This window comes from Mustela lutreola, chromosome 9 (genome assembly GCF_030435805.1).
Source record: "Mustela lutreola isolate mMusLut2 chromosome 9, mMusLut2.pri, whole genome shotgun sequence".
Taxonomy (NCBI): Eukaryota; Metazoa; Chordata; class Mammalia; order Carnivora; family Mustelidae; genus Mustela; species Mustela lutreola.
Genome location: NC_081298.1, coordinates 115,976,249 through 115,997,370, shown reverse-complemented (window position 1 = coordinate 115,997,370; position 21,122 = coordinate 115,976,249). Strand labels below are relative to the sequence as shown.

At 44.8% G+C, this 21,122-nt stretch overlaps 1 protein-coding gene across 2 annotated transcripts in view; it reads right to left on the bottom strand.

Annotated features, from left to right (window-relative positions):
* Positions 1-5,105: 5,105 nt before the first annotated feature.
* The window catches only part of LOC131840526 (uncharacterized), a 33,699-nt gene continuing 17,682 nt past the window's right edge, over positions 5,106-21,122 (bottom strand). For both annotated transcript variants that reach the window (XM_059188595.1, XM_059188596.1), the window contains exon 4: positions 5,106-20,879. In XM_059188595.1, coding sequence (XP_059044578.1) covers positions 5,903-20,879 — 14,977 coding nt within the window. In that variant the 3' untranslated portion in view covers positions 5,106-5,902. The remainder of the gene's footprint in view (positions 20,880-21,122) is intronic.

Genomic DNA, 21,122 nt, shown 5'->3' with positions numbered 1-21,122 from the left:
CAATCCGGGCCGCTGCAAAACGTATGACGGCAACCGCCCTGTCTTACTCCAGGGTTGTAAGGATTAAAAGAAGTGTTCAGCCACACTTTATTCACAATCCCAGCGGGAAGAAAACCTCCATTACGTAGGACCTCGAGTTTGCGGCGGGCTTGTGGGCGTGGCCTGAGCTTGAGTTTGCAACCAAAGGATTGGTTGAAGAGAGGATTCGAGTCCTCTCGGTCCCGCCCTAGACCTCACTGCACCTGCGCACGTTCTCTTTGCTTCACAGCGAAGCTACGTGGTGGCCTTGCGAAGTGTGTCGCGCTGTATTCGCGTCAGCGGCAGTCGCTGCGGCATCGTGGCGGGTTGTCCAGGTAACCACGGGAGTTGTCGCTGATTGGTGGCATCAGAGAGACAGGTGTTCGTCATGCAGTTGAAGCACCTGAGGACCCTGCTGAGCCCTGCTGAGTTGCGTGGCTCTTCCCTCCCCCGCCAGCCTTAACGTTCCCAGAGAAGTGGGGGAACTGAAATCTCACGATGGTGAGCGCCGACTGTATGCGGAATCTCTGCTCGGTCGGTAGTGTGCAGTAGCAGGACGGACCGCTAACCGCGGTAGCTTTCGTCCGTTTCCTTTGACATCAGTTGTGTACGAGGCCCCGTGCTGGGCGCACATGGAAACAGCGAACCTAAGTCTGCGCCCGGATAAACGAGCGCTTTAGGTAAAAGCCCCAGAGACGGAGTGCGGAAGACCTCCCGTTCGTTCTGATGATGGAGATCTCAGTTTCGGAAAAGGCTGGGCACCGGGAGAGGAACCATGCTGAAGAGAGGCTGGGTTTTGGAGCTAGGAGACCAGCACTCAAGTCCTAGTGCCAGCTGCACTTTCAATAAATGGTCCAATCCCGCTGACCTGAAGCCCTCGGCACACAGTCTCTGAGCGCCCACCCAGCGGCTTCATTTGGAAAATGGAGTAACAATAATAGCAACCTGAGGGAGTTTGGAGGAAGAGTTAAAGTCATGTGCGCAAAAGCCTTCGCGAACTAAAAAGCCCTGTAGAAACTGATAGACGAGAGAGAACATTCAAAATCTAAAGGATAGACTCATACAAAGCTAATGATAGTATCTGCCATAAGTGAATGTTTGCTATGTAGCAAGACAGCATAATTTCAGGAGTTAGGATGGTGGTTTGTGGAGTCAGACATACGGGGATTTAAATCTTGGTTCCACCCCCTTATAAACTGTGTATGTAAATTTGAGCAAATTACTTAACTTTTCTGAACCTCAGGTTCCCCATCTGTAAAATATGCATAATCATCTCTGTCTCAGCGTTATGAAGTAAAAGGACAATGCATATGGAGCATTTATCAAACTGCCTAGTTTATGGTAAGATTTAGTTAAAGGTTAGTTTTTATTATTCTACTCCCGGTCCCCATTGAATCCTCACGACGGTGCTGTGAGGAATGAGGAAGGCTTCACAGCAAATGTGGTATTAGGAGAATAGAGAGAAATTAGAACCAAAGAGAGAAGTGCTCATTGCTCAGGAAACTGCCCCCAAAATTGTAATTTAAAAATTCCTTGGAATAATTGGAAGTGAAAAAAAATCCCCTTCAGTCTTTCAAAATAAGATGTCATGATGCAGGGTAGGGCAAAGGCCCAGGATTGGCAAAATGATGAAGGAAGATGATGAGCAAGGAAAACGAGGAACCCTCAGTTCTTCAAACCTAATTTAATCAAGTGGTGGAAGGGGGTAAAGGTGGAGGTGTGGTTATTTTCTGATCTGAGGATTTTGATGGAGGGGAGAAAAAAAAAAGGCATTTTAAACCTGGGACTTTGGAGGTAGGTGGGTTAGGAGTGACAAGTAAAAAAGTTTCAAACCAGAGCTCTGGAGCCCAAGCAATTAATCACACAATTGGAACAGAAGCTAAATGTTTTATTTCAAGGAGGGAAGTCCTTAGTGCAGAACCATTGAGGACCAGGTGGTGGACAGATGTGGAAGAGAATAATCGACTGGGAGATGAACACTTCAAAGTTGGACCTCTGAGCAGTGCATAGTTTTGGGGGGGGGGGTTAAAAAAACAACAACAAAACAAAACAAAACACTAGCTGGTGGCATTTTCATCCTAAATCTCCACTCTGATTGTTTTACTCCCCATTTCAGAACGTTCACTGTCTTTTTCCTACCAAAGAAGCCCAAACTCCTTGGCCAAATTTTTGTTTTGTTTTGTTTTGCGCTGGCCTCACTGTTGCTCCTGCCTTACTTCGTCTGTTCTATTTTCAAGATAGTTTCAGCTAAATTAAATTACTGTCTCTTAATGAGATTTGCCTTTGCTCCTATCATTCCCTGTACTTCAGATAAAACTTGCCCCATTTAACTACATCCAATTCAAGTTGGTCATTTAAACATAAAACTATTTCAGGCTTCTCCAAACTATCATGGTGCTTTCTACATGCCTCTCTAATGGGATTTTACCTGCTTTGCACCATGTTATTAGCCTGGGGGCAAGGACCGTATTTTGCTCTTTGTCTTCCTCTCAGCCCCTGGTTACATGCCTTTCTCAGTAAGGTATTCAAAAAATAGTGAATGAGGAGTGCCTGGGTGGCTAAGTCATGAAGTGTCTTCAGCTAGGTCATGGTCCAGGGTCATGGGATTGAGCCCCACATTGGGCTCCCTGCTCACTGGGAAGCCTGCTTCTCCCTCTCCCTCTCCCCCTGCTTGTGTTCCCTCTCTCACTGTCTCTCTGTCAAATAAATAAAACCTTTAAAAAATAATATTGAATGAAGAAAATGTATATATTGAATGGCTGAAGACCAGAACCTGTTAAAAAAAAAAAAAAAAACAACTTATCAGACCAATTTATTTCAGTTGAGCTATGAAGGAGGAAGGCCATTGCAGGGGCACATTGGTAGAGTTGATTCTGCATGTCACCTCGAAGTGTATTTGCATTATGGGTTTCTAAAGCACCTTGTTGTCCTGGGCCAGGGTTTTATAGCCTTGGAGACCAGGATGCATCTTTGGTTTTAAGGACTGTGATGTGGAGAATTGACCATAGTCACACTAGAGCTAAAGGAACTAGAAATGCTTGTCACTCTAGACGAACAGCTGGACTTATTTTTGCCCCCTCTGCCTCTGCACGATGGAGCTGCAAAGGTGACCTGCATGGCTTGGTCCCAGAACAATGCCAAGTTTGCTGTCTGCACAGGGGACTGAGTGGTGTTGCTATACGATGAACATGGGGAGCAGAGAGATAAATTCTCCACCAAACCAGCTGTCATGAAGGTGAAGAGAGTACTCTGTGTGTCCTTAACCTGTTCATGGGGTCTTAGGAATCTGGAAAACTTCCTAACTAACTTCCCCAGCCATATGCCTAGGAAATGGCCTGCCCCATCTTTTCTCAGGGTAAATCCCTGACGCTCAATATAGTCACACAAACACCTTTTCTTCTCTTTTCTCTACCATGTGTACTCATGACTTTTTTTTTCTTTTCCTTTTTTAACTCTTAGTATGGCAGGAAGAGCTATATGGTGAAGGGCATGGCTTTTTCTCCTGATTCCACTAAAATTGCCATAGGACAGACCATCATCATCATCTGTGTGTACAAGATTGCGAAGATTGGTGAGGATAGAGACTGGTAAATCTTCTACCCCCTCTGACATGGCTGCTTGTCTCCCACTGTTGAGGCCTCAGTCCCGTGCTGAGCCTCCCGTGTCCTCTTCTGGGAGCAGGTTCGTCCATAACCAGGACTGGGAGGCAGCTCAGCGTGTGGCCGAGGCCCGCGATCCTGACAGTGTCGCCAAGGTGCTTGTGGGGCAGGCCCGGGAGCCCTTGGAGGAGAAGGACTTTCAGAAAGCAGAAGGGCTGCTGCTTCGGGCCCAGAGAAGGGCCTGGCCCTCAATTATTATAAGGTAGGGCACCGGATTCAGGGCCATGAGGAGGAGGGGGAGAGAGTGTAAGAACCCACAGAGCACTACACTAACCAATACTACTGGGAAAGATCCAGAGAGTTAGCACTGGAGAGGGGGAAGGAGACAAGGAGGAGAAGAGAGGTGCAAGGACCCTGGGATCTGTGGCCCATAGTATAGAGCACCTGTGTGGCAGTGGGAAGGTGTCACGCTGGCCTCTGCCTTCCTGATACCTGGAGATCTGAGCAGGAGGCTGGATTATGGAGCGACGCCCTGCAGATCTGCAAGGACTATGTGCCAGGCCAGCTGGAGGTTCTGCGGGAAGAGTATGAGCGGGAGGCTACCAAGGAAGGGGCCAGGTATGACGCCAGGAGGCAGCAAGTGTAGGCAGGGCTGGAGGGTGGGTCACAAGGTGTGCACGGGATAGGCCATGCTGCCCAGCCTGTCCTGGTCACGTGTACTCTCATCTCAGGGGCATGGAGGGGCTCGTGGACCAAGCTCGCCAGTGGGAGCAGGCTGGAGAGTATAGCCGTGCCGTCGACTGCTACCTCAAGGTGCGGGGCTCAGGCAGCAGCAGCCTGGAGGAAAAGTGCGGGATGAAGGTGAGGCGGGCTCCACCCTTCCTGGCCGCCCACTTCCCGGAACGCCCTCACAGCCAGCATTCCTCCTCAGACATTGCTTTTTCCTCCTGGGCCTCTCATTTTCGCTCAGGTGGCAGGTACCTGCTGAGTGCTTGCTAGATGCGATGCCAGAACTATGAAAACTATAAAAGGGGATCTGAGGTGGAACCCCTAACAGCCTGAAATTGGGGGAAGTTGGACACCACTGTCGCTCAACTAATTGAGTACCTCGGTGAAGACTAAAGGCTGTGATTTGAAGTGGAGTTCAGAGGCGGGTGAGGTCTCGACTGAGAGGGAGGGAGGCTTTGTGAGGGAGGGGGCAGACCTGGGGCCAGAGCTGGAAGGGCAAATCCAGAGGCCGAAGCTGGGGCCAGATGGATGCCCTCCTCTATGTAGAAGCTCCTAAAAAGAAGAATTTAGCCGGTTAAGCCAAGTCAGGAGGTTTCATCAATTCCTAAATATATATATATAATCACATTTTATTATCTTAGAAATTGGGTTGCATGTGAAGTTTTTTTTTTTTTTAAGATTTATTTATTTGACACAGAGAGAGAGATCAAAAGTAGGCAGAGAGGCAGGCAGAGAGGGAGGGGGAAGCAGGCTCCCCGCTGAGCAGAGAGCGCCATTCAGGACTTGATCCCAGGACCCTGAGATCATGACCCAAGCTGAAGGCAGAGGGTTAACCTGCTGAGCCATTCAGGCACTCCTGCATGTGAAGTTTTAAAGGATGTATCTGGGGTACCTGGGTGACTTGGTGGGTAAAGCATCTGACTCTTAATTTTTGGCTCAGCACATCTTCTCAGGGTTGTGAAATCAAGTTCTGCATTGGACTCTGCACTGGGTGCGGAATCTGCCTTAGATTCGCTCTTCTTCTCCCTCTGCCCCTCCCCACTCATGCTGTCTAAAACAAAAAATAACAAAAAATAAATGATACATCTTTGATTCAGAGAAATATGGTATTAGGAGTTTGAGGGGGATGTGGAGTCAGTGCCTCAGATCCCAGGTCTGAACTTCTACTTCTGCCTGGCAGCTTCCGAGGGGGCTGGTGCCGGAGTGAGTCACATGACAGGACTCCCTCCTCTGAGACCCCGCCCCAGGAAGCTGTAGGTGGGGTTTGGAGCCCCAAACGTGGCTTCAGGGCCCTTTCCTCCTGTTCCGTTTGCGCAACATCCAATGTCCCTTCACCCTGCGTTCCCCCCTCCAGCACGACCAGTGGTCTTTCTAGGTGGAGATCAATTATCGCCCCTTTATTTATCTTAGAGAAATTACAGACCCATTCCCACCCTTCCTCCCCCCAGGTAGAGAGGCACAGAGGCTCTTGGATTGCTGAGGGTGCCGGTATCAAAGGCAGTGGCCAAGCAGGAAAGAAGCCACAAAAGGGGCAGGTCGGTGAAGGCTTGAGCCAGTCAGTGAATAATGGGGACGAATCTCTTCTCATCTGTCAGCTTCAGGCCTCTAAACTTGGCCTGTTTTGGAGTATTTTGTGTGTGGTCCCTAGGAGACGTGTTTGAGTAGCCCTTGCAATCTTCAGACAGACCATGTCTGAGCCTCTCCCTAGGGCAGCTGTGTTTGAGTCTCTCCTTAGCGGGACTGTGATGGGTTCTTGCAGAGGGACTGAGATGGGTTTTCCCACACCAACTGTACTGGCCCCTTTCAAAGTGGCTCTGTTGGCTCTGCTCAGAATGACTGTGTCTGTTCCTCTCACACAGACTGTGTCCACTTCTTTCAGAGGGACTACAGTGAGTTCTCTCTGAAGAACTGCAACCACTCCTCTCAGAGGTTCTGTGCTGTCTTCTCTCAGAAGGGCTGTATCCTCTCACCTCTAAGGGACTGTGATGAGTTTTCTGAAAGAAACTGCGACATCTCCTCTCACAAGGACTGCGACATCTCCTCTCACAAGGACTCCGATGGCTCCTTTCAGAGGAACTGTGATGTCTTCTCCGAGGACGACTTCGATGGCGCCTCTCGGAGGGACTGCGATGGCTCCTTTCAGAGGAATTACTTGGGGTTCTCTCCCTTACAAAGCTATGGTGGTTTCGCTTCTTGGGTGTGAGTTTCTCTTTAAGGTGACTGTGTGAGGTTCTCTTAAGTGAACCATGTAGATTCCTCCCTCTGGCTTGAACTCTGGTTCCTATTTTGGAGCTTTTGGACTCCTGGCTAGAGATTTCACATCTGTAGGAGTTTTTCTTACCTTTGCTGCTCTTGTCGTTTTGAACAATGACCACAGCCTGTCCGACTGAAGTGGTTTTGAAAATAGCACTTCTTTGGGAAACTATGGGCTTGGGTCGTTGGGTATGTCTACGTTGGAAAGAGCTACTTCTTTTTGGTTGATGAGCTGATCTGAATTGCTGTATTTCTTCCCCTAACATGTCCTGCTTAGTGGTTATGTCTGTTGGCTTTAGCTTAATAACTGACCTCCTATCTCTTTTGATATCTCTTGAGGAGGAATCATCTCTGGCTTTTTGTTTTGGATGGTGGTTTTTGCTTGAACGCAAATGGTCTGGCCTTGACCTGTCCTCAGGCTTCTGTCCAGCAAAAGCCATTATTCTTCGTGCTCTCTGGAATGCTTGCTTTAGGCCTTGAAAAAGCTGTTGAATGAATTTTGGTTGGGATGATTTCTTAGATTCTCTTTTTGAAGAGGCAGTAGTTGTCTGAGATGCTCCATTCCTCTTCCTTCTTAAGTGGGCTGGTAAATCCCGAGAAGAACTCCGTATTGTGGTTCTACCATTTGTGTAGAACTTTGTGTTTTGTCTTCTGCTTCCCGTAGTGATCCTTTTCTTTGGGTATTTTGAACTACGGGTCTTTTTGGTTCTCCTTTTAGCCCATTTTTCATCCTGATTGCTTTCAGAGTCACTCTCTGGTAGAGAGTGACCTTGAGTAAACTCATAGTGCCCTAGCCCTCCAATTGTTGTCTTTCCTGCTAGGGCAGGGCTCCTATACTGTCTTTGCGTGATGTGGACTCGTACAGGAGCAGGAGACTGGGAAGATACAGACTGGAAATCGATTGTAGAAGTAGGACTCTTGGAAGCTCGAGAATAGACTTTAGCTTTCCTTAGTGATGGTGATATAGAACTCCTTGGTGTGATGGATCTGTCTCTTCTGTGGTACTTTGGGACTTCGGATCTTTTCTTAGTTCTCAACCTAAAGCCAAAACTCACCTTAATCTCTCCGTGGTTTTCTGGAGTGCTTACAAGGTGGAGCTGTGGGTATATAAAAAGGTAAGTGCCCTGTAATTTATGATGGCAATTAAGTCCTGCACATAGGCCACACTGTAGGCAGATAGGGTATTTTAAAACCAGACCTGAAGTTAGTGGAGGAGGTACATTGGGGGGTATTTGACTCCTTAACAGTTTTGCTGCCATTTTTAGCCGCAGATCTTGTAGCAACTGGAACTGTTCTGACAAGTCAGTCTTGGCCTGGGGAAGATAACTTGGCTTGAAACAGTGTTGGGACTCAAAAATCCTTGTCTGTGAACTCTGTGAGTTCTCACTCTCTTCCATTGGAACAGAATCTTTCCTAGTGAAAACTGTATTGAAGGAAGACTCTAAATTTACTGGGGCAGGAGGCTTGCCCTCTGTACATGAAACAGGCATGTGCTGAATGACTTCCTGGGATATATCACTAAGCTTCGAACTTTTCCTTATTTTTGCGCTAGCCCCAGAGTGTTGCTGTATTATGGAGGACATGGAGCTACGTGTCCACATCCTTAAGGCTATTCTTTGTTTGTGACCATGATAGGAAGTGTGTCTCTGAATGTAGTTTTTGGACACTGAAGTCTGAGAAATAATACTTCTACTCTTCTCTAGCAGACTCTTGGAAAGTTCCATCAGTTCTGCAGGAACCCCAAATAAATTCTGAATAGACTGACAAGTATCTGCAGTGGCTCTTTCCATTAAAGATGTTTGAGAACAAAGGTTCCTTTCCATAGTGGTTGCCAAGACATTCCCTAACACTAGCATCTTGGAGAGATATTTTCTGGGTAGTCGCTGTCTCCAGGAGTGATTCTCCCAGACATTCTGTTGTCTGCTCAAGACAGACCAGTTCAGGCCTCTTTGAGTTCCTGATCCTGACTGGAAGGTCCTAGATGGTGATCTCCAGCTTTGCAGTGGATGTTGGGATAGGCGCTGGAGTGAATTCTCTAGCTTCTCCACCTGCTTTTTATCAGTCCTCTTAGATATGACACCCACTCCTGGGATCTCAAAATGTGGGATTTCTACAATGTTAGCTATCTTATCCGAGGATTGATTGTGAAGGGACAAGGGAAGCGTTGAAGTTTGTATCATAGTAGGGTCTATAAAGTATTCTTCAGACTGCAAAATATCTGTCCCAAAGTCTTTTATATCCAAGGTCCTTGACACTTCTGGCATCTCCAGATCACAAAGGCTTCCTAATTCAGATGCTTCGACAGAGCTTGAGATGAGAGAGTTTGAAGAGTTCTGTAGAAATCTAGAGAAAGAATTCCCTATTTGTAACTCCTCTCTTGACATAAAATCCTCAGATTCCCTATTCTGATATATCTGTACTAGATTCAAATCCTCACATTCCATGATTTGAGGAGGCCCTGTTTTTATCCCCATTCCTTTCACAGCCTGAAGCCCTTGTTCATGAGTGAACACTGTCGATTCCTCCAAAGAAAATGGTGGCTGTGAGAGTGATTCTGAAGATTTCTCTTTGGTATTTGGCCTCAGAGTTAGTTCTACAGGTTCTACCATTTCTTGAAGATGTGGCCTTGGGAAGAAATCCAAACAATCCATTACTTCAGTAGCTGATTCTAAGGAGACTCCTATTCGTTCTACAATCTGAGGAATGGGTAGTGGTCCTAATTCCTCAGATTTTACAATTTGAAGTGGTGGCCCTGGGATTAACACAGTCTTTACAATTTGAAAGCCTGTCGACTTCCTTATATCCAAAATCTGGTGTGTTGGCTCTGTGGTTAATTCCTTTGATTTTATACTTTGCAACAATAGCCCTGAGGTAAACTCAGAAGGTCTCACATCTTTTGGAGTCAGTTCAACATAGTCTACCATTTGAGAGGTCCCCCCTGGTGTTAATGCTACAGACTTTACAACCTGAAGTGGTGGCCCAGGTGTCACCTTCACATATTCAACAACTTTTGGGGGGCCTGTTGAGGTTATTCCTATTGGTTGAGCAGCTTGAAGCTGTGTCTTTGTAGATCCTGTGACTTGATCTAGTGGCTTTGGACTAATCCTCATAAGCTCTGTAATTTGACCCGGTAGTCCTGGAGCTATCTGTGAATATTTCATACTTTGATTCTGTGACTGTGTCAGCCCCATAGGTCCATACCCTTGATGCTGTGTCTCAGATGTGAGCTCTTCTGCATGTCCTGTAGCTTGACCTGTTTGCCTTGGGGACAAATCTAAAGATTTCTCCCTTTGAAGCCATTGCTTAGAGGTTGAACCCACAGATTCAGGAACTGGATATCTTAGCCTTGGTGTCATCTCTGAAGATTTTGGGACATGATGTAATGACTCTGTAGTCAGTGCTTCTGATTCTCCCCTTTGCAGTCTTTTCTTGGAGATCGCCTCCGCAAATTCTAGTGCTTGAGGATAGGGCCTTGGAGCGTGCTCTGTATATCCAGTGATTTTACTTATTGGCTTTGGGGTCATGCCAAGGAATTCCTTCTCTGTTGGCCTTGCTTTGGGGGTCAGCCCCATAGTTTCTGTAGTGTGATGCTTGGGCTCTGGTGTCATCTCTTCAGATCCTGTAACTTCCTGCACTGGCCTTGTATAGGATTCCCCCGAGTCCTTAACTTGAGGCCATGACTGAGGGAGCAACTCGAGAGTTTCTGGGATTTTCTTTAAGGTTAATTCTAAGGATTCAGAGCCTTGATCCCTTAGCACATGAGTCAGATCAACAGATTCTGGGACTTGAAGATCTAGCCTTAGAGGCACTCCTGAAGATTCCATGATTTTACTTGTTGACTTTGGGGTCAACCCCACAGATTTTTCTATAGTTTCATTGCCTTGATATGCCAACCTTTCTGTGGTATGATAAATTGGTACTGAAATCAAATTTACAGATTTAGAGACTTGATGCTTTGGTGTTGGGATCACCAAATTCACAGATTTAGGGACTTGAGGCTTTGGTGTTGGGTTCATCTCTGCACCTTCTACAAATTGATGCCCTGGCCTAGGGATTATCTCAGAGGAGTCTGTGATTTGATAGCTCCTCGTTGGCATTAGTTTCTCAGATTTTGTTCTTGGAAGCAGTGACCCCGGTAGTAACTCTACAGATTTCATATCTTGTTGCAGAGATGCTGAAGACAATGTCACATGTTTTATACTTTGCAACTTTGCTTCTGGAGTAAACTCCAAAGGTTTCTCACCTTGTCGCTGTGATTCTGGAGACAAATTTGAAAATTTAACACTACGCAACATGGGTTCTGATATGAACTTCTTATTTGGTTCTGGTGCCAACACTGTTGATTTCATACCTTGCCATCCTGAAGTCAACTCTTGGCAATTCATACCTTGCTGTGGGGACCCTGGTGTCAACTCCACAGGTTTCACATCTTGAAAACATAGTTCCGGTGCAAAGACCTCAGAATTAACACTTGGTGACCTTAGGCATGATGGAAACCCTGAAGAATTAGCACTTGGAGGCTGTAGCTGTAGGTTTGACTTCAAAGATGTCACATCTTGAGAACATGGCTCTGATTCAAACACCATAGATTTCTGCCTGAGGCAAGAAATCAAATCCTTAGAATTCACATCTTGAGGTTGTGACCCTAGTTTCAAGGCCAGAGATTTCACATCTTGAAAACACAACTTTGATGCAAACACCACAGATCTCTCACTGTGCTGCCTCAGGTGAGAGGGCAACTCCCCAGAATTCATACCTTGAGGATGTGGCCCTGGATTTAACTCCACAGATTTCACTTTTGTAAAACATGGCTCTAGTGCAAACATCTCATATTTCAAGTCCTGCAGCTCAGAGCCTGAAGCCAGTTTCACAGAATTTCCACCACAAGACACTGGCTCTTTGTTAGTCTTCACAGACTTTACAACTTCAAGCAGTGGCTTTGGTAAAAATAACACAGATTTCATACCATTCAGCGAAGAGCCTAAAGTGAACACTGAGTGCACAGCTTGTTGCTGTGACCCACAGTGATTGTCCAAAAACTGGATTTCTGGAAACTTTGTTCCTGGAATTAACTCAGAAGATTTTACACCTTGCAAATGTGGTCCAGGGTTGAACAGAATAGATTTTGTACCTTGATATTGTGATGTAGGATTCAAGTCAGAGGGTTTAATGCCTTGCATCTGTGGGTCTGGATTAAACTTTATAGCATTTATGCATTGAAGTTCTGACCCAAAATTCAAATCAGAAGAATTCACACCTTGCAGCTGTGGGCCACAGTTTAATTCTTGTGATGTTATACCTTGAAATTTTGTCCCTGGACTCAATTCACGTTTCACATTTTGTAAATGTTGCACAGGGTCGAACATAAGAGATTTTATACCTAGAACTTCTGACCCCAGATTCAAATCAAAAGATCCCATACCTTGACATTTAATCCCTGAAGTCAACTCAAAAGATTGTATACCTTGTAAAGGTGGCCCAAGTTCATACCTCATAGAATTAGCACATTGTACTTTTGGGTCTGGATCCAACTCCAAAGAATTTACACACTTCGTCTGTGGCCCAGGGTTGCACTCCATAGGTGGTACAGCAAGAAACTTTGACCCTGGAATCAATTCGGATTTTAAATCTTGTAAATGTGCTTCAGCGCTGAACACCATATATGTCTCACTTTGATTCTTGAACCCCGGATTCACCTGAGATCCTGGATCTTGACATTTTGTCCCTGAAGTCAATTCAAAGGACTGTACACCTTGCAAAGGTGGCCCAGGTTTGCACCCCATAGAATTTGCACATTGTAATTTTGGCTCTGGATTCAACTTAGAAGAATTTACACACTTCATCTGTGGCTCAGGGCTGCATTCCATAGGTGCTACAGCAAGAAACTTTGACCCTGAAATCAATTCAGATTTCAAATCTTGAAGATGTGGATCAAGGTTGAACACCATAGTTGTCTCCCTGGGGATCTCTGAACTCAACTCAGAAGACTTTGTACCTTGAAGTTTTGAAACTGAAGTTAATTCAGAAGGGTTTATACCTTGCAAGGGTGGCTCAGATTTGCATCCAACAGAATTTATACACTGCAGTTTTGGTTTTGAAATAAATGCAGAAGAATTCACATCTTGCAAAGGTGGCCCAGGGCAGAACACCTGGGATTTTATACCTCGAGGCTCTAATCCAGAATTCAACTCAGATTTTACACCTTCCAGTTGTGGTCCAGTACTGAATGCCCTAACATTTATACACTGAAGATGTGGGGCTAGATTAAATTCAGAGGATTTCCCACCTTGTAATTTAGGCTGATGCTTTGTTTCCAGAAATGGCTCATATGGAAGCTTCCTGTCTGTGCACAACTCAGGTTTTATCTCTTGTGACTGTGGCCCAAGATTGAACTTGAAGGATGGCATATCTTGAAGCCTTGATCCATGGCATAACTCAGAGGATTTAACATCTTGCCACTGTTGCTCAGGATTGGATTCCTTAGATTTCACATCTTGGAGCTTTGTCTCTTTGCACAATTCTGAAGATTTTATATGTTGCAAATGTGGTCCAGGGTTGTATACCACAAATTTCACCCTTTGAAGCTCTGGCCATGGTTTCAACTTAAAAGACTTCTCTTCTTGCCACTGCTTCCCAGAATTGAACTCGGGAGATATCACATTGCAAATCTTTGATTCCAAGGCTAACTCAGAGGGTTTTGCGACCTGGAACTCTAGGTCCTGGTTGACGTCTGTGGTTTTCATTATTTGAAGCTTTACAGACTCAGGAGATTTTGCACCTTGCAATGTTGCCCCAGGGCTGAATTTCAGAGATTTCATGCCGTGAAGGTGTGATCCTGGTGTCAACATAGGCAATTTCCTATTTTGTAACTGTGGGACTGACTCAAACCCCAAAGATTTCACATCTTGGGTATTTGCAGCTAGAGTCAACTCAAGAGGTTTCATGTCTTGCCACGTGGGTTTGATAAGGAACTCCACAGATTCTCTACTTTGAAGCTTTGGTTTTGGTGTTAACTCAGAAGATGGTACATCTTGTAACTGCAGCACTGGTTTTAACTGAACAGATTTCAAATCTTGGAGCCTGTACTCTAGCTTCAAATCAGATCTCCCACCTTGTCTCTGTGGTCCGGGGTTGAACTCCACAGATTTCACACCTTGAAGCTTCCTCATCTGAATTAAATCAGATTTCCCACCTTGTAGCTTTGGACCATGGTTGAACTCAGAAGGTTTCACTTGTTGAAGTTTTGACCCTGGGATCACTTCAGAAGATCTCATACCTTGCAAGTGTGATCTAGAACCAAACCCTGCCGATTTTTTAGTTTGAAGTTTAATACCCATGATCAACTCAGAACATTTCACGTCTTGTAACTGTGGGCCTGCTTTCATATCTGAAAACTTCCTCTCCCGGGTCAGATCAGAAGATTTTTCACCTTGTAACTTTGGATTAGCTTTCAATTCTGCAGATTTCACACCTCGAAGCTTTTCCCTTGGGATCACTTGTGAAGATTTCCCATCCTTCAAGTGTGGTCCAGACTTGAAATTCATAGATTTTACATCTCGAAGCTTTATACCCATGATCAACCTAGAAGATGTCATATCTTCCAACTGGGGGCCTGGCTTGAAATCCACGGACTTCACTTTTTGAAGCTTTGTCCCCTGTATCAATTCAGAAGATTTCACACCTCTCAGCTGTGGCCCAGATTTGACATTCACAGATTCCACATCTTGAAACTTTGTTTCTGAGATTAATTTAGAACATTTCACTCCTTGAAACTGTGGATCAGGGTTGGACACCAACTGCACATTTTGAAGCTTTGATCCAAGGGTCAGGTCAGAAGATTTCACAACTTGCACCTGGGGACTGGGAGAGCTTTCTTTATGTTTTACATTTTGAAGCTTTGTCTTTGAGGTCCTTTCAGAAGAATTCACATGTTGTAACAATGGCCCAAGGTTGAAATTTGTACATTTGGTACCTTGAATTTTTGTTCCAGTGATCAGTGTAGAAAATGTTATACCTTTCAACTGTGAACTTGGATTTAACTCAGTAAATGTCTTATCTTGGGACTTTATCTCAGGTGACAACTTAGAAGGTTTTAGATCATGCCACTGTGACCCAGAGTTGAAATTCTCAGATTTCACACCTTGAGGCTTTGTCTGAAGAATCAATTCAGATGACTTCGTGCTTGTCAAGTGTAGTGGGGAGTTCACTTCTCTAGTTGTATTGCTTTGTAATTGTGACCCTTGGCTTAATACCTCAGATTTCACACCAAGAAGCTGTGGATCTTCCATAAGTACCAGAGACTTCACACCCTGAAGCTGTGCTCCTGGGGATGACTGTAAGGGTTTTACTTCTTGAAGCTTTGGTTTTGCAGTCAATTTAGTAGGTTTCCTATCATGCATGCAAAGCCTAGATTTCAATGGCATAAATTTTATATCACAGAGCTTTGACCTTGAAGTCAGCTCACATGATTTCACACTTCTAACCAGTAGACAAGGTTTCAAATCACAGTCTTGAAGCTTATGTTCCTGGAGTGATGCCGAAGATTGTGTATCTTGGAGCTTTGGCCTTGGAGTTAATGCAGATGACTTTCTATGTTTCAACCCTAGAGGCTTGACACCTTGAGACTGTATCCCTATAGACTTCACACCTTGGAAATCAGGTCCTGGTATCCACTGGATACACCTCATTCTTTCCAGCTGTGGCTCTTTTTTGAACTCAGTAGTTTTTACATCTTGAAGCTGTGGCTCTGTGGTTGATGCCAAAACCTTCCCTTTTAGCAGCTGTGTTCCTGGGAGCACCCCAGGGGTTTTCATGTTCTGCAACTGTGGCCCAAGGTCTGTATATATCGCACCTTGAGTTTTGGACCCAAGAGTCAATTCAAATGACTTCACATCTCTTAACTCTGTCGAAGATTTCAACCCTATAGATTTAATACCTTGAGACTGTGACCTGATATTGAACTCTACAGATTTCACAGCTTGGAACTTAGGTCCTGGTATCCACTCTATGTGTCTCATACTTTCAAGCAGTGGCTCTTGTTTCAACTCAACGGTTTTTACACAAAGCAGTGGCTCTGAAGCTAACTCTGAGCCTTTAATCTGGTGCAGTGGTGCCCCTGGGGTCAACTTAGGAGACTTTATGCTTTGCAACTGTGGTTCAAGTGGTTCAAGTTTGAATTCTTTAGGTTTTAAACCTTGAATATTTGATTCTGGAGTCAAGTCTGATTTCATACTTTCAAACTGTAACTCAAAATTGAGGTCTGCTAATTTTTTACCTTTCAATTTTAGCTCTGGAGTTAACTCCAAAGACAGCCCATCGTCCGACTTAGCCCCTCTCTTCAACTGCTCTGAATTTACACATTGCTGCTTTGGTGAGATTACAGATAGCTTGCCATCCTGTTCTGGCCCAAATGTTAAATTCATGAGTGCCGTCTCTTGAAACTGTTGCCTTGGGGCTAAATCCACAGTTTTTACTTCTTGAAACTTTGATCTTCTGGTCACTTTCACAGAATTTACTTCCTGCTTGTTTAGCCTTGGGGTCAACTTTACAGATTTTACACATTGCGGCTTTGGATCTGGAGTTTCCTCTATAGATTGTAAACTTTGATGCTTTAAACATGGGGTACTGTCGACAAATTTACTATCTTGGGTTTGTGGCTCTAAAGTCAGTTCCTTGGGTTTCACACCTTGCAGTTCAGACCCTTGGAGCAATGGCCCTGGTGCAAAAGGCACAGCTTTCTCACCTTCCATCTTGGGCTCAAATTTCAATTCCACAGTTTGCACATCTTGTTGTTGGGTTCTTTGGACCAACTCCACAGCTTTGGAGTCTTGAGTTCTTGCATGTAGAATCAAGTCAGAAGTTGTACCTTGAAGCTTGGTATCTTGGGTGCTTTTCACAGGTTTGGCATTTTCTATCCGTGGCGCTGTGGTTATCTCCATAGATTTCTCACCTTCCAGCTGTGGACTAGGGGTTAGCAAAGTAGATTCCGTACCTTTTAGACCCTGTCCTGTAGTTAAGACCACAGATTTCACATCTTTCAGCTCCGAGGTCAACAACTCAGATTTTACCCCTTGAAGTTTTGAGTCCGGGGTCAGCTTTATTGGTTTCATACCCCCCACACTTGGCCCTTGGATCAATTCAGAAGATTTTATACCTTGTAACTGTGTTCTTCTAGCCAACTCAGAATAGTTTACACTTGGCAACTGTGACTCAGGAGTCAACCCCATAGATTTTTCATCTGGTTTCTCTGGCTGGGAGACAATTCTATAAGAAATGTTACCTTCCAAGTTGGACATTTGATCCATCCCCAAATTTTTTACACCTTGAAACAGTGTCTCTGGTACTAGCCTATCAGGCTTGACCACGTGCTTTTGAGGTCCTGGGGACAGCCCCACAGATCTTACTCCCTGCATCTTTGGGTTTGGGGTCAACTCAAAAAATTTCACATATTGTAGTTGTGGCCCTGAGTTTAACTCTGAAGATTTCACACCTTGAGGTTGAGTTCCTGATGTCAGATCACCAAATTTGACATATTGTAACTGTGGCCCTGGCCCTGGGGTAAGCCCCACCTGTTTTATATCTTGAAGCCCTGAAAACGTCTTTGCTAATTTAGAATCTTGAAATGCTAATTCTGGAGTCATCTCTACAGAATTTCCACCATTAAACACTGATCCTGGAGTCTGCTCCCCAAATCTGACACCTTGAAGTTTTGGCCCTGAGGTCAATTCAGAAAATTTGACATATTGCTGCCTTGGCCCTAGGTTCAGTTCCTGAGACTTCACACCTTGAAACTGTGGTTCTGAGGTCAATTTCATAGACTGCATGCTGTGAAACTGGGATCCTTCAATAGACGGAAGAGTTTTCATATTTTCACTCAAGAACCCTTGGATTGTACATCCTAAGGATTGTACATCTTGAACCTGTGTTCCCGGTATACATTGCACATGTTTCAAACCTTGATGCTTTGGTTCTAAGGTCAAATCAGAAAATCTGACATCTTGCAAGCGTGGTCCTGAGTTTTGTTCCACAGATTTCATGCATTGAGTTTCTGGTTCTGGAGACAGTTGTACGGACGTAACACTTTGATGCTTTGGCCCTGGGGTAAAATCTGACAATCTGATTTCTTGCACTGGGGAACCTGGGGTCAGTGCATCAGATTTCACACTATGACATGGGGACCCTGAGATGAAATCTACAGGTTTTTCTCCTTGAAGAAGTGGTCCTGGAGGTAAATTTGAAAATCGGACACTTCGCAAATGTGGCCCTGGGATCAATTTCACACCCTGATGCTGTGCCCCCTTAGTCAATTCCTCTGATATTATACATTGTAGTATTGGCTCTTTTACCAGCTTCTCAGATTCTATCATTCCAGTAGTAGCTGGCTGTTGGATTAAGTTAACATATTCCACATCTTGTAATCGTGGCTCTGGATGCAGTGGTATAGACTTTACTCCCTGGAACTGTGGCTCTGGGGTCAACTCCGGAACATGTCGTTTTGGTCCTGTGATAAATTGTTTAGGTCCCACCACTACTGGGGATGACTCAGGGGTTAACTTCACAGATTTCAAATTTTGCATTAGTGGCTCTGATTTCTCATATTGCATTCGTGGTCCTAAAGTCAATTCCAGGGATCCTTTTACTGAATATGGTGGTACTGGCATCATCTCCTGGATATGTTCAATTTGAGACAATGCCAACCCAAAAGGTTCTGTGTTTTCGTATTCTGACCTTAGGGGTATTTCTGAAGGCTCAGTAACTTGAAGGTGTGGCTTTAGAGTCATTTCTGTAGATTCTGTAACTCGACCTGTTGGTTTTGGTGTTAATGCCACTTGGAGCAAATCCCCGGAAAAGAGCCATGCAGTTTCTGTGTCTTGATGGCCTGGCCCCGGAGTCATCTCTGAAAAATTCTGAAAATACGGCCTGGGGATCATCCCAGTAGTTCCCGACCCCATAGTTTCCATCATTTGATGGCTTTGCCTTGGACTCATCTCTGAAGATTCTAAGATCTGATGCCATGGGGTCAAACTTGGAGATTCCATGACTTGATGAGGTAGCCGTGGGGTTAATGCTCTAGTTTTTGTGCCTTGAACATATGGTTGTGGAGTCAACTCCACAGAGTCTTGCACTTGAATCCATGACCCAGGAGTCAACTCCAGAGGTTTCCTAACTTGAGATACTGGCCTTGAGGTCAAATCCCGAGTTTCCGCAACTTGTGATTGTGGTGTTATGATCATTCCCATGGATGACCCCATTGCTACTGGAGTTACCTTTAAAGAATGTATGGATTGATGTGATGGCATTGGAATCATCCCTACTGATTCTGTGACTTTAAGTGGTGGCTTTGGAGGTAAACCCACGGATCCTACAAATCCAGGTGGACCAATAGTAGGAGGAGAGCTAGAAGATGTCCAACCAACTCGTTGAGCTGCTCCTGGGGCAGACTGTGAATCCCCAGATTCTATAACATGTGGCAGTGCTGGTGGAATTATTCCTACGAAATCCCTAGCTTGTAATAATGCCACTGGAGTAACTTTCGTGTAATCAGGATCTTGATGCAATGGACTGGAGATCATTTCCAGTGATCTTGTATTTTGACATATTGTCCCTGGAGGAATCTTCAGTGGTCCTGTGATTTGACTTTGTGGCTTTGAGGTTATATTCACTGATTCAGTAACTTCAGGATGTGGCCCAAAAGTCGTTGCCACAGTTTCCACAACTGTGTATTGTGCCTTTGGATGCATCTTTCCTGATGGTATGACTTTATGGTCCAACGATGGTCCAACGATGGTCCCTGATTTCATGGCTTGAGATGGTGTTCTTGGGATTATTCCCACTGGTTTTACAATATGTAGATGTGACTCATTAATCATTCCCATAGAATCCATGACTTGAAGCAATGCTGTAGGAGTTACCATCACATTATCTGTGACTTGATTCAGGGGTCTGGAGGTCATGTTGGATTCCATAACTTGATTCTGAGCACTTGGTGTTACCTCCACTGGTTTAGTAACTTGATATGATGGTTTAGTGCTTACACTCACTTTTTTTGTGGTTTCCATTGGTTTCCCATCTTTGTCTTGTGGCTGTGGGAACAAACCCACAGATTCGATCACTTCTGAATGTGATTCTGGGATCATCCCCATTGAAGCCATGACTTGAAGTAATGCTAAAGGAGTTACCTTTATGCTCTCTGTAACTTGACATGGTAGCCTTGAGGTCAATTCCACATGAGTCATGTGGGACTTAGGCTGCTGAATCCTTTTTTCCAGAAGACCCATGACCCTCTGTTCTATATTAAGTTCTAGAACATGTTTTGGCTCCTTCTGCAGTCCAGTGGTTTTCTCTGGAATTATGTTAGCTCCTAAACTTTTGCGAAGCGGAGTGCCCAATGATGTAACTAAGGGCCTGGATTCAAGGATTTGCGGGCCATCCCCACGTTGTGACTGCTTACCTGGGATAAGTGACTGTGAAATTTCTGTTTCTGTTCGATTTAATCCAGATTCCACTCCAATATTCACATGGAGCTGGAATGATGGACAGTTTGGGAATTTATTGTAGAGACCTTGTTCAGTGCTTTGATGAATGGGCATAGATAGCTGGATTTGAGGTTTCTGTGGTTCAGGAACTCCTCCTTGCACCTCAATTAAATAATTAAGGATTGCCCATGACTCCCTTACAGGCAGAGGCACTGTTTGTTCCCTCAAAGTATAAACCTTCCAAGCCATATGTCCCTCTAACTCCCACCTAACCAAAGGAGAGAGCTGGATTGGAGCCCACCCTGAGAATCGTGGTCTTGCCTTGGTGAAAATAAAATCTGGCCCATGATCCATTGTCAAATGACTTTTGCTCTTTCCCCCATTCTTTGTTTTTTCTTGTTGGCAGAGACCTGGGGATTCAAACACAGAGCTGATAAAAGAGTTTTGGGATCTTAAGGGTGAATGAGCTGCCAAATTCTGTAAAAGTTTTGATTTCCCAAACTCTGAGAGCTGAAAAGGAGGCAGGGCTGTGCCTTGGTTCCTGAACATGGAAAACTGGTTTTTGGGTAAAATAGGTAAACTATGGCTCTGGAGTTGCCGGGTTGTTCCTTTAGAAAAGACGGGAAGGTGGGACAGGCGGGAGTTGCTGCATAATGATCCAGAGGAGCTGCTGTCCTTAGTAGAATGTTTTGCCTTCTTACAGCCACAACGGGGTAGAACAGGCTCCTGAGCCACAAGCACAGAGGAGGTAGAAGAAGAAATCGAATCCTGTGATTCAGGCAAACAGAATTCTGTAAGAGTTGATCTAGGAAATAAAGAAAAGTTTCCATTTGCTTTGGGGCAGGAAAAAGTAGGAAAAGGGAAAGGTAATGGCTATTTCAAATGTGAAATATTTTGTCCTGAGGGAGAACAATAACAACAAAAGAGGTTGTATTCCCCAATCTCAATTACTTATGTAAAGAATTCCTCTACGAGGAGGAGAGGAAGGTATGGGTCTCCACTCCAATCAGAAATGATCCATGGACTAAACCTTTGGACCCAGAATTTA